A 13,879-nucleotide genomic window follows, 5' to 3' on the forward strand; every position below is an offset into this window, starting at 1 on the left:
ACAAAATGCCTCTGCCTTGAGTGAAACAAGCAAAGCACAGAGGGATAAATACCGCATGTCCTCACTCATGACTGGGAGCTAAGAGAGAAAGAAGGAGGTAAAGAAAGACCACAGTGGTGTGTTGGACTTGCAGAAGGAGAGAGCACATCTAGGGATACAAGGTGGAGCGGAGGACAGGGGGAGGGGGGACGGTTGGGGATAATTGGGTGGGGGACACGGGGTACAATCGCAATTTGTGGTAATAGGCATGCTGCCAATATGGATCTGGCCTTCACATCTAGGGCACAAGGGGGGACAGTCAGCTTTGTATCTCATGAATATTCATAACCAATTTTTAAAAATGCCTCTGCCTCTGTAGGGGGCATTTGGCAAGATGCACAGGTCGGTTGATCTAGCCATTCTATTTCTAAGGATTTTTCCCATAAATGCTCACACAGTCTGCAAGGCTTTGTGTATAAGAAAAACTTACATAGCCATCAGTGTGGATGAGTGTTCCAAACTGGGTCCACACATCCTGTGATGCACACAATGAACCACTGAGATGTGGGTGAAAAGCTAGAACCATTTATATTTAGTGTCCATAGAAATAAAAGATAGAAATTAAGCTTCACTAATATTTAATATCAGAATTGACTCCACACTATCACTAGCAAAGCGGAGCAGATGGCCATGCAGATATTGAATTTCCACAGTGTCCAGAGGAAGGACGAGAGATTTCAACTCAAAGGGACAGACAGAGTCCCCCACCTCTCTTGCTGATTTGTTTTCAGCATCTGACTACTTTTTGCAGTTTCCTTGTGCTGGGTTGAGTGTATTTCTAGATTATTTTTTTGCTTAAGTTTATGTTGGTAAATACGTGAACAACCTCTGGCCATCTCAGGATGTGACCCTCACTCTTCTAGGGACGCCCTGGCGGAAGGAGCAGACAGAGGACCTGCAGCGGGTGCTCAGGGCGGTCAACAGGGAGATCCCACTGGTCATCGTCAGCGGCAACCACGACGTGGGCAACGTCCCCACAGCTGAGACCATCGAGGAATTCTGCCAGACTTGGGGAGACGACTATTTCAGCTTCTGGGTCGGAGGCGTCCTGTTCCTGGTCCTCAACTCCCAGTTCTTGTTCGATGCCTCCAGGTGCCCTGCCCTGAAGGAGGCCCAGGATCGATGGTTGGACCAGCAGCTGAGCATCGCAGGGCAGCAGAGGTGCCAGCATGCCATCGTCTTCCAGCACATCCCCCTGTTCCTGCAGAACATCGACGAGGATGACGACTACTTCAACCTTACCAAGTCCGTTCGGAAGGAGATGGCAGACAAGTTCATCAAAGCAGGTAGCAGCCTGGGCCACAGGTGTATGGGTGGAAAGGGGGTTTCCAGATCCTTCTCCTGCCCCTCTGCAGCTTGGCAAAGGGGAGAAAGGATGGGGCTTTGGACAGAACTGGGTTCTGATCCTAGCTCTACCATTCAGTGGTGGTGTGGCCCTGGACAAACTGCCTAATCTTTCCCAGCCTCAGTTTCCTCATCTGTAAAATAGGAATAGTAGTGGCAGCTGTGTCATAGAATGGCTGTGAGGACCAAATGAGAGGTTTGTAAAGCATCAAGAACAGCCCCTGGCCTGCCAGATACTACACCGGGGGTCGCTGCTCACAACTGAAGATGGAATCTGGGAGATAGGGCTCGTGGGGAGGAGGGCAGATCTGAATGTGGCTGCATGAACCTCGGGAGAAGGGAAGATGCTGGGGACATCTTTCCAGAAAGCAGGAACTTGCTCAAGGACAGATGATCTTTGAGAACCATGCTTTTCACCAGTATTAGTCAGATGGAACCCAGGAAGTCCTGGGATGTGGCTTTAGCGGGTGGGTCCTGAGGCCTCAGCAGTTTTCCTTTAGTGAGGCGTGTTAAGTTCTCTTCCAGAATCAGATTTAGTTCAATCTCACCCTGCTGTGGGTTTTTAGCTCACCATACATGTGACGCATGTGTATACACACACACACAAAGCTGACGCTCCATGTTTGCAGGTAAGACCTCAGCTTCTGCAGCACACTATGTGCCACAAGCCTACACACACCGTCTCTTCTCCTGGCAGCACCTCCCATGGGCGCCCCCAGAGAATCACTGTGTTCTAGGCTGGTTACCTGAATTACCAGGGGCTCAACAGGAGCTCAATTTTGACAACTCTTGTCTCTAATTCCTCTTTTTGGATCTTCCCAGGGCTTACTTGTATCAAACACTTCACAATTTAACCATTCGCGTATTTGTTATGGAGGAGGGGAGAGAGGTGGCCTGACCCAGTAACTGGCATTTATTTAAAAAAAAAAAAAAAATTCCTGACACTCTTCTTTTTATCTTTGAGTATTAAATGTGTTCTCATTTACTTGTGAAAAGTACAATAGGCCCTTCTATGTTTTTGAGACATTTTACAAAAAGCTCCCACAATTGGAGACATTTTCCAACTGTTCCATGAAGACAAGGTTGGAAAACTTCTATTAAGGGCTTTGAAATGTTATGCCATGCCTGAGTTAGTGTAGAAAACTGTTCTGATGACAGGGAAACGAAGCCTCGAGATGGCATCAGCACCACCATGGAGACTATTTTGTAACTAAGAAAAAGCCAGAGAGAACATTTAATGCCACTGAAATGATTCCTTTCATATCAGATGTTAAATGATGCAAATGCCATCCTCGTGACTGCTCTTTGTTCTCCGTCCTCGTCTGCCACACTCCTGAGTGGCAAGTGGCTCTGGGTTTCCCATCCTAGGACAGAGCACACAGGCAACCCCAGATATTGAGAAGACCCACAGCTCTGACAGGGCACCCTGCTGATCACCCACCAGGAGCCCAGCAGGAGACATCCTATCCAGGGTGCACCAGCGCCCTGCCCAGTTAGGGCTGCAGCCCCGCAAGCTCAGGAACCAGAGCTGTCGGCACCCCTAGAGCTGGTGGCGTTCACCCGGATTGGTGAACTCCAGTGATCCCAGGTCACAGACACTGATATCTACAACGAGAATGCCAACTGATTAACTTCAGGCCAGACTGATGCCTCCCCTTACTTGCAGCAGCACAGTCTCTTCCTGGAGGCAGAGCTATGCAGGAAGCCAAATTGCAACTAGGAGTTTGCTTGGCCAGCATGAGACAGAGCAGGGGGTCAGTGTCCTCTTTCCACCCTTAATGGCATCAGGCTCTGGAATCCTGATAACTTCATCTCCAGTAGGACGCACCTTACCTGGGAAGGCTCTGATGTTTCCTGTCCCTTTAATTTTAACTCAATATCTTTCCAGTCTGTCCATTTCTTCGGGCAGCCGTTGTCACATCTGGGTCCCAGCAGCAGCTCTGAACTGAGCTCCTTGCTCCACTCTTGCCCCTAGTTCTAGTCCATTCTCCACCTAGCAGCCAGAGGGGCAGGGAGCTCAAGAGCCTGAAACCCTCCCGAGGCTGCTTCTCACCCCCAGCTCCTTCCCAACTGAGTCTACTGTCCCCTCCCACCACCTCCATTTCACCTGGCCGAGCTCACTCAACCTAGACACCTTGCATGTGAAGTTCCCCACCACCTCCACCCCACGTTCTTCCTTAACTTTCCTTAATCCCAGCCCTTGTCAAGTGGACTCAGAAGTGTTGACTTGTCTGAATCCCCCACAAGACTGTCAGCTCCTTGAGGGCAGGGACAATGTTGCATTCGTCTCTGCATGGGGAGGCCTGGCTCAGGTGTTAGCTCACAGTATGTGCTCCATCCACATTTGTAGAATGAATGGAAGAAGTCTTTGATCATGCTCCGGCCCTCAGTGGCTGCCTGACACAGCTCATTTATTTGTTTAGCACTCATTGTAACCTCAGAGGAGCAAGTTGGGGCTGTCAAGGAGCTCCTGGCACAGCCTTTGGTCTTGGGGAAAGCCTCATGTGCATCTCTCTGCTATATCCTTGTGCTGGCTTTCCTGGTCACTCAGCGTCTGTATGTCTCTTCCCAAGTGTCCCCCCCTCTCCACTGTTTCCCCAGACACCACCTTCATGTGTGAGAAGGTGCTGGCCTTCGGGTCTTCACCTAAACCTACTTCACCAGGAAAGCCAGAGAGAGAGGAGCCCTCCCCGCAGTCACCTGTCAGTTTTAGTGGCTCTCCAAAGCAGGCCCTCTGCTTAATGACCTTTCAGACACAGAGCAAACCTCAGGCAGCATCAGAAAGGGATCCGAATCAGATGTGGACGCAGCTCTGTTGCAGGCCAAGTGACCTGTGTGGTTTGAAAACACAGGAGAGTGGGCTTTCATGGGGGTTGTGTGCAGAAAATGGCTCGCGTCACAGCAGTGTCATTTGAACTCATTTTGGAAAGCCAGAAGTTCAAGTGACATTTTGTGGAATTCATTAACTTAAAGACTGTGATAAAATTGGGGGTGAGGGTGGCAGATGGTATTTAGTATTGCCTCTGGCTTTTCCTCCCCCCACAGCAATATTATTCCCTGATACTATTTCAGTCTCATTTATCTTCTTGTGCTAAAATGCCAGTACTCAAAAATATGTCAAAAGCTCATCAGAATATCAGGGTAGCTTTTAATTATGATAATTGTGTTGTTATAAAATATCCTTTTAAAGAGCACATCCCTCCCCAAACCACCATGGAGGTAAAACCCAGCTTCCTTCCAGCAAGCTTAATGAATAATTGTGAATCATTGTGTGGGATGAATAAATGATTTAATAATGAGCATCAACAATCATCTCTTATTGTTGCATTAATTTCTTTAAATGGGATGAGGTAAACGAGGAGGAGGGATTGTCACTATACAACAGGCCACCTTGTGTGTAGGGATACATCGCTCTGTGAATCAAAACCCACGGGCTTCCAAGCTCAGGTTTCCCTAGAAACGGATGCATCCTGTTTCTACTTATGAATCTCCATAAAAAACCTTCTTTGTATGATACAAACACATTGTCAATAGCTGGTACACATAAACAGTTATCAGGACAGGACAGATACACAGATGTGAAGCAGCATCTGTTATTTTCTGCCTTCTTTTGCTCTGCCTGAGGATAAGCAATTTCATCACATCCATGGGATGTAGAAATTGTCTTTCCCCTTAATTCACCTGATACCCAGTTGGAGTTGCAAAGACAGATAGTAGATAATGAAATCTTGGTTGAACCTGGACATTGTCTCCATCCCGTGAGCCTCTTTCAGCAGAAGGTTAATAAGTGACCCAATTAATATGGATTCCAATTTAAAAACTCTATCTTAAAAAACAAAACTCAAGTTCTTTAACTGACCACGTTTCCCTTGATGTCTCAACTTTTCTTTTTTTCCATGCTCAACACAGAGATTAGAACTGTGTATTAGAGAGCCCTGAGCAAATTTGGCAATTATGAAAAATTCCAGTAGGTTGATCTTCCCTGCAAAAAGTTAATGAGTAATTTCACAGAGTTAGAGTTTCACCTCTAGTATGTATGCTTTTTAAAAAAGCGAGAGAGAGAGATCTTAGCCCGTGGTTATGGTTTTACAATTTCAAAGTTTCAAAGAATAAAAAGGTCAGGTTCTCAGCATCCACTTTGTATGAAAAATAAAACATCTAGTTCTACTCTAACAGCTTACTGAGTTGTATTGAAATTATTTGTTTTTACATCCTGATTCCTCCAGGAAATAAGGTCCCAGCTTTATTCACTTCTGTAAGCCCAGCCCCTAGCCAAGACTCCTCAGTAAGCAAATATTGGTTAAATAGAATTGAATTAAGCTTGATTCAGATGAGCAGAATCCTGGGTAATGTCCATAATCAACTATGTATTGGTGTTTACTAATTAACTTTCAGATGGGAAATGTACTACCTAGAGCAAGGATCAGCAGACTTTTTCCATAAAGGGTCAGACAGTCAACATTTTGGGCTCTGTAGCAACTACTCACCTCTGCCTTTGTATTGTGGCAGTATGGCCATGTTCCAATAAAACTTTACTTACAAAAAGAGGTGGCAGGCCTATAGGCTATGGTTTTTCCCACCCTTGGCTTGGAGAGATGTTCCCATTACAGTGTGATGCTCTTGCTCTCCCCAAAATCTTGTTCATACTATGTACATGTCTAAATCTAGGATGTTTCTGGCCATCCATTGGGGCAGCCACCCGACCCCCGGAAGGGTCTTCCCAGATCAAACCTCCTCTAGTTCATCCATCCATGGAAAGCATGCCTGGGCAAAGGACATATCCCACCAGAAGCCCATGATGGGATTCAGGGGTGAAGGTGGGATTGGAAGGACCATGGGAGTACTTAAAATGCCTAATACATGGGTGTTTATTTTAACATATATTAGAAAAAATATAACTAGTTGTATTAGTTTGTTTCTGTTGCTTATAACAGAATACTGAAACCGGGTAATTTACAAAGAAATAAAATTTATTTCTTACAGTTTGGGAGGCTGGGAAGTTCTCACAGTCCGCGGGGCGTATCTGGTGAGGGCCTTGTTCTTGGTGGTGGCTATCTACAGCAAAGCAGGGTGTCACATGGCGAGAGAATGGGCCAAGCAACAGAGAGCTAACCTTCCTCTTGTCCTCCTTATAAAGCCATCAGAAAGAACCACACACATTACTCCAGGAATGGTTCAGTCCATTCACAAGGGCACAGTCTTCACAATCTAATCACCTCTTAAAGCCTCCACCTTTCAGTGACCATAATCGGATTTCCCACCCTCTTAACACTTACAATGAGGGTCAGGTTTCCAGTATATGAACTTTGAGGGACACATTCGACCCATAGCACTAGCTTATCAATTTAAGGAAAAATATGGAAATGCTAGTATGGGCAGTATGCAGATAAGGCAGAACTTATGCAGGTCATCTCTGGGTGACTGTTGTCCAGGACAGTGGGGTGGGAGAGGCCGTGTAACGTAGCAGGTAAGCAAAGAGGCTTTGGCTTCAGACAGACTTGGATGCACATCCTTTGGTGCTATGCTCAGCTGAGTTAGTGCCTTGGTATAAGCTGCTGAACATTGTTTTGCCTTAGATTTCTTACTTGTAAAATGAGGGTACTCATCCCAACTTCATAGGGTTGGTGTAAGAATCACATATGGTGAGGCAGGTATAAAATCAAATATGCTGAGGCACTCAGCACCTTGCCTGGCACATAATAAGCCCTTAGGAAGGAGTTGTTTGTTGTTATGTTACCCTAAACTGTGTTAAGGCCCCACAGGAGGCAAATTTGCCTTCTCCATTAGCTGGAAGGGTGCTTTTCACCCCTGCAGGGCTGGCATCCTTCTTCCAGGGGTGTAATGAGAATCTCCAGGCAAGGAGAGGCATTCCTGGTTGGGGAATGTGCCTGCAATGTGCTGATATAACTTTGTAAACTAACAAAGAAAAGAATTATCAACTCTGTTTATAATGCAAAGTACAGTAGGAGAAGCTAGACAAAACCCTCCTGGCCCCTGCGGTATGCAGGAAGACACACTGTTGCAACAAGTTCGAAATTTTTCAGGGTGCATGTTATTTTTAGTTTTATGAAAAGGGGGTGCTAGTTTAAAAGGGTTGGAAACACTGAACTAGCTGAAAAATTCCTATAGGATTAGTGATAGAATTTGACACTTCATTTCTGTTTTAAAGCACACACCTCACCACTTAATACATACCTTTGAAAGCATAACTTCATAGATTCTCCCAAATCTAGCAAATGTGTCCACAAGACATTGGCAGTCATCTAATAATGACCTCTGTTTAAAATGCATTTAAAAAAAATATCGTAGTGGTTCTTTTTAAACTAGCTTTCTAGTGAGAACTCAACAGTCCTTTTCTTTAAGCATTTGTGGAATACAGAGTTTCTGGGAGCATGTGAACTTGAGGAATTTTACCCTCTTTATTTTCTAGGACTTGGCTTGAATTCATTTTCCTAGGTTTCCCAGGTGATGTTTTGTTTCAGTCAATCCACCATAAAACATCACTCTAGACATTTGATGTCTGAGTCTCATTCACTATAAACCTAGATAAGAGACAAACTGCAGAAGCTACATCTGGTGTGAAGCGATGGATTATATTTCTCACTTTGGAGGTATCCTTAACAGTTGGGCTAATTAAAGTTAAAAGCAAGTCCTAATGGTAAATATTTATAAATTGAGAATCTAGCATGTGTAAATGTGTGCTGCTGATTCCTGAAGTTAAGTCAACGTTTATTCATTCAGCAAATAGCACAGCGGGCCTGGGTCCCAGTCCCAGTCCTGGTCCCTGGCCCTGGGGCCTGCGTTCTTGATGATGTTGCTGTTTGGTTAACAGAGAGCATGCTAATGAGTAGAACATGCCCTGGGCCAGGGTGTTAATGGCAAATGAGAGGAGCCAGGAAATGGGCCTGGGTCCCAGTCCCAGTCCTGGTCCCTGGCCCTGGGGCCTGCGTTCTTGATGATGTTGCTGTTTGGTTAACAGAGAGCGTGCTAATGAGTAGAACATGCCCTGGGCCAGGGTGTTAATGGCAAATGAGAGGAGCCAGGAAAGCTTGTGTGGGACAGGTTCCACCTGCTCCCCCACCATGTCCACTCTTCTCCTGCCCTTCTCCAGGGGCTGTCTCATGGGAGGAGCTAGTCCAACCAGCGATGGAAGCTTAGCATCTGGATGTACAAAGGGTGAGTTCCAGGGAGTCCACTTGGGGCGTGAGCTTCCCCTTTGACCTTGGCACATAGCACTTTTTCTTTCTGAGTAAGCCTTTCATTCATCCTTTCATCCTGAGTACTTGAATTGTGCCTTCTGCAGACAAAGATGCTATTTATGGTGTCTGTCCTGAAAAAGGGAGGGACCTATACCACCCCTGCAGACTCTGGCCAGCTCCCCAGGTGGGCTCATTGTCTGAGGATTATGGCTACCAGGAAAAGCTCACCATACATGGGGACTGTAGCTCCAGAAAACAGCGATAAAATAAAAATAAAGGTTGGTTTGAGACATGATCTTGAGAAACAAAGACTGATGGCAGTCAGTTAATTTCAACTGGTAATTGATAAGGTGTTGGTTGTTACTGCCCATGTGCACCAACTCGGAATGAACAGACAGCTGATCAAGTGTCAACTTGGTTTCCTTGGCCTAAGTAGTCTGAGAAAAGTCTTTGACAGCGTCCTGCAATTTACATTTAACACATTGAATGTTGGCAGCAGCATCGTTGAGGCATATTCGCACATTTCATTGGTTTTCCTAAGGATCTCTTTCTGAATCCATCAATTATTGGCTTTTCAGGGGCTAATGTGTGTACATGTGTTTACTCTGCCAGAGCCCAGTGTCACTTTCATCAGCTTTATGAAATCCTGCATCTTCAGCATGATTTGTGGTTTCACATGAAGGAGGGTCTGTGTGGTTGCACAGGGTTAGGTATTTTGAGTAGGGGTTAGTTTATAAGCAGTCATTCATGAACATTTTCTTGTTGTTAACAAGTGCCTTCTTTTCACATAGCTGAGATCATATCATGTGAGCATTTTGGAAGTATAAGTTTGTGTCATACAGAGCATTATTTCATGTCATTAAAAATGTTCCCCAAACCACAGCTGTGTTGTACTACATAGGCGTGCCGTCTTCATTTAAATCTATTGCCATCATTGACATTTAGGCTGTTTCCACTCGTTCTCTGTGATAAATGCCACTGTCGTGAGCTTCTTTGTGCACAAACAGGCCAAAAATCTTAAAGGTGTTTGCACGTTTTTGTATTTGTGGAACATTTGTCATGCCCGAATTGGTCTTGGTAAGACCAGATGCGACTGCGTGTCATGTTTTGCTGAAGAGATTCAGCATTCCAATTTGAGTTCTTGCTGTTGGGGTTGGTGATTTTCTTATTGTTTTATTCGTCTTCTCATTTTTCAACATTTATGGCACATGTTCTCTGCCTTTGGAAATGAGGGGGATAAAGATGGGTTAACATCATTCCTTCCATCAACAAGCTTGTAGTCTAGGGGAAGATAATTGCAATTAATGTGGAAGTCCTAGAGTGGGACTGCAGAACACTTTAGAGATTGCCTTTAATATTTAAATCTTTCTCTCCATAAGTCACACATACAGATACCTATTTGATAGGGGGTGGTTCCCCTCAAGAACGTATGAGCAGTGCAGTACCTGTTGCACTGGGTGACTTCCATGTTAGTGATGTTTCATCCCTCCTTCCTTTTTCCTTCATCCCCCCACCCCTTTAATTCATAAGAACCTTTTCTTCATGGCCATGTCTTCACAAAATCACTTCCTCAAATATCTGCTTTTGGGGCACCTATTCAATTAATTCAACAGATTTGGGGGTTGCTTACTTCTGTGCCAAACCCACGTATCTGACTATGGCAAAGGCTATTTTCAGTGGAAAGAAAACTTCTTTGTGTGATTAATCCATCAACACACTGAAGCATCATGATCTGGTGCCCCTGTTACCTGTCTTCCAGTGAAGGTTGTGGAATAGCCATTCTCAACTTTGGTAAGATCACTGATGCTATGGCCAGATCTCTGGCCAGGCTCTCTCCCAAGGAGGTGCACATTCTTTAAAGGTTAAACTGAGAGCCTCTGGTATCAAAGAGACTTCGGCTATAACTGTAATATTTTTAAAACTGTGAAAGCAGATCTTACAAGATGTTAATATTTGTTATCTCTGGGTGGTGGGAATATGAATGTTACTTTATTTTTTGTACCTATCTGTGTCTTTTTGATTTCTCAAAAAAATGAAAAAAGCATAGTAAAAAAATCTCTATAATGTAATCTAGGTCAGGGGCTGGCAAACTGTATTCTGTAAAAGGCCAGATAATATTGTAGGTTTTTGGGGCCAAGAGGCAAAATTGAGGATATTACATAAGTACTTATGTAAACCTAAATGTAGCCATTTGAAAATGTAAGAAGCATTCTTAGCTCACAGGCTATAGAAACAGACCATAGAAACAGACCATGGCTGTAATTTCCCGACCCCTGGTCTACGTCCTGCAGATCGATCACCATTGACTTTGATGTTTAAGGATGATAGTTACAGAGCCATCAGTTCTTTTTGAAAAATTATGCCACTGAGCACAGTCTGCACTTAATCTTTTCTAGCCACAAGTGAAAGACTGCAATCTAAATAAAAGAAAGGAGATTTTCTTTGTTTTTGGTTGACCATGTTTTAGGTGTTTTAATAACTCACACTCAGCCTCTAATGTGTGTTGGCTGTTTCTCAATTCCAGATTACCTCCAAACCATCATACAGACATGGCCTAAGGTAATGGAGCCACCTTCCCCATCTCTGTGTCTTCCCCTCTCCAACAATGTTTTAGGTGTTTTAATAACTCACACTCAGCCTCTAATGTGTGTTGGCTGTTTCTCAATTCCAGATTACCTCCAAACCATCACACAGACATGGCCTAAGGTAATGGAGCCACCTTCCCCATCTCTGTGTCTTCCCCTCTCCAACAAAGAATGTGCTGCACTTGGGTCCGTGCCTTGGTCCTGTTGAACGCAAGGTGCTTGGGAAAGCAATTTCACAGACAGTAGAGACGTTGTCATGATCATTAACAAAACAGTTCTCCAACAGAGCGCAACTGACTCCCCCACTAACAAGGAAATTTCCTGGGACCTCTTGAATAACAGGTGAACTCTATTGTTTTGTGAGAGCTTCCAAAGGCCGACTTACATAGTGTTCAAAAATGCATCATGAGTCACCCCAAAAGGAGAGTTATAGTTCTAGCAAGTTTAGAGTAGGTTCCTTTGTGCTGCACAAAATGGGAACTCCAAGTTGCCCAGCTCAGAGAATAAGGAAATGTATTGTCTCACCTAAATAGAAGGCCACACACAGGTCGTCATTGGTGACCAGGGTCTCACTGGCTTCTGCTCTGCCCTCCCTGGCATGGCTGTTTACTGATGCTGGACTTCTCAATGGTCAGTGCAGTTCTGGATGTGACATTCACACTTGACAGTCCCCAGAGGCAGAAAAGGAGGCTTTTTATTTTTAATTTTTAAATTTTTTTTAGTAAGTTATGTATTATGTTAGTTTTGGGTTTTGTTTTGTTTTTTACTGAAACATAATTGATTATACATAGTCGTGGGGTACAGAGTTGACTATCAGTATGTGTGTACAATACGTGATGATCAAGTCAGGATAGTTGGCATATTTGTCATCACAAAACTCATTCTTCATGTCCATTAACCAATTTCTCCCTAGCCCCTCTCCCCTTTCCCCTTAACCTCCTCTAATAAACACAGTCCTATTCTCTGAAACACAACTGAAACTTCAATGTATTATTGTGTTTGTTGTCTTTACTTCTTTCTTTTTCTTTATTTTTTTAGCTCCCGCTTATGAGTGAGGACATGCAGTATTTCTCTTTCTGTGCCTGGCTTATTTCACTTAACGCAGTTTTCTCCAAATTCATCCATGTTGCTGCAAATGGCAGAATTTCATTCTTTTTTATGCTGAGTACTATTCCATTGTGTACATGTATTGCATTTTCCTTGTCTAGTTGTCCATCGATGGACATTTAGGTTGGTTCCATATCTTGGCTATTGTAAACAGAGCTGCAATGAACATGGGAGTGCATGTGTCCCTTCCACATGATGATTTCCATCCCTTTGGGTATATACCCAGCAGTAGGATTGCTGGATTGGATGGCAGTTCTATCTGTAGTTGTTTGAGAAACCTCCGTACTATTTTGTGTCCCTTCCACATGATGATTTCCATCCCTTTGGGTATATACCCAGCAGCAGGATTGCTGGATTGGATGGCAGTTCTATCTGTAGTTGTTTGAGAAACCTCCGTACTATTTTACATAAAGGATGTACTAATTTACAGTCCCACCAACAGTGTAGAAGGGTTCCAAAAAGTGGGCATTTTAAAAGAAACAAAATCTTCCCCAGACCCCCCAGTAATTTCCTCCTGCAGCTTCATATCTAGGCATGGGCCAGGCCCCTTCCCATCCCTTTAGTGGCTCTAGGAGAAGAATTACCACAGCTACCTTGATCCTGGTTCTGGGGTTGAAGCCCATGACCTCCCAGAGCAGGACATTTCCCAGAACAAAATCAGCGAGAAGAGGAAGAGCATGGATATAGGGAGTCAACCAGCAGCATCTCCTATGGCAAGAAAGAAAGAAGTGCCCTTGTTCACACCTTATTTCAAACACGGTGCCGAGAAGCTTTGTGTCCCCAGCATGTGATAGGGACCATGTGATGGGGATTTAAACACATCAGCTCTGAAACTCACAACAACTCCATGAGCGATCCTTTGTCTTCCCCTTTTTAAAATTGAGGAAACGATGTTTAGGGAGGTGAAGTAGCTTGTCATTTGGCATTTAAGTGTCAGACAGGCTTAAGATTCAGTGTTCATTCCACTGTCTCTGACTTCCACCCTCTTGTTAGTAACATCAGGCCTCTGTTTATAAGGGACATGGCAGTTCTTTTATAAAATCAGAAAATACTGGAACTCTCCCTTCTTTTTGATAATGTTGGCAGAGAGGGGAGATTTAAGTTCCCCTCCAAGATACCTCCTAAAGTACAGCTTGTGAGTTGCCACAAGTTTCATATATCCATTCACTGTGCAAACATTTATTCATTCATTCATGTACCCAGCAGTCATTTACAGAGCAGCAGCTCTATGCTGTTCTCCCTGGGGATGGATATTCAGGTAAACAGATATGGTTTCTGCCCTTAAGGAGCTCACAAATCAGTAGGGAAACCAAGGCGGGAACCAGAAATCACCGGACAGAAGTAGAGAAATGTGCAAGGTACAGGAAGGAGGAGAATCAGCTCTGTCTAGCTCTGCCAGGGAGGTTTTCCCAGAGGAGGAAAGGAATAAACAGGGTTTTGAAGGATGAAGAGTTCATCCAGCAGACATGGGCATTCAAGGCAAAGGACACAACATGGGCAGAGGCTGGGGCCACAAAACAGCCTGTTAGTTACCAGAGCTGACACTGACATTGCTCAGTGGCTAGAGTAGGCTCAGGTGGAGACATTGTGTTTGATGACATGGGA

At 44.4% G+C, this 13,879-nt stretch overlaps 1 protein-coding gene across 1 annotated transcript in view; it reads left to right on the forward strand.

Moving 5' to 3' along the window:
* Positions 1 to 902: 902 nt before the first annotated feature.
* The window catches only part of CPPED1 (calcineurin-like phosphoesterase domain containing 1), a gene marked incomplete at its 5' end in the record, with an annotated part of 33,785 nt that continues 20,808 nt past the window's right edge, over positions 903 to 13,879 (forward strand). Inside the window, one exon of the mRNA XM_008579492.1 lies at positions 903 to 1,325. Coding sequence (XP_008577714.1) covers positions 903 to 1,325 — 423 coding nt within the window. The remainder of the gene's footprint in view (positions 1,326 to 13,879) is intronic.

The sequence above is a fragment of the Galeopterus variegatus genome, unplaced genomic scaffold (assembly GCF_000696425.1).
Source record: "Galeopterus variegatus unplaced genomic scaffold, G_variegatus-3.0.2 Scaffold1899, whole genome shotgun sequence".
In the NCBI taxonomy this organism is placed as follows: Eukaryota; Metazoa; Chordata; class Mammalia; order Dermoptera; family Cynocephalidae; genus Galeopterus; species Galeopterus variegatus.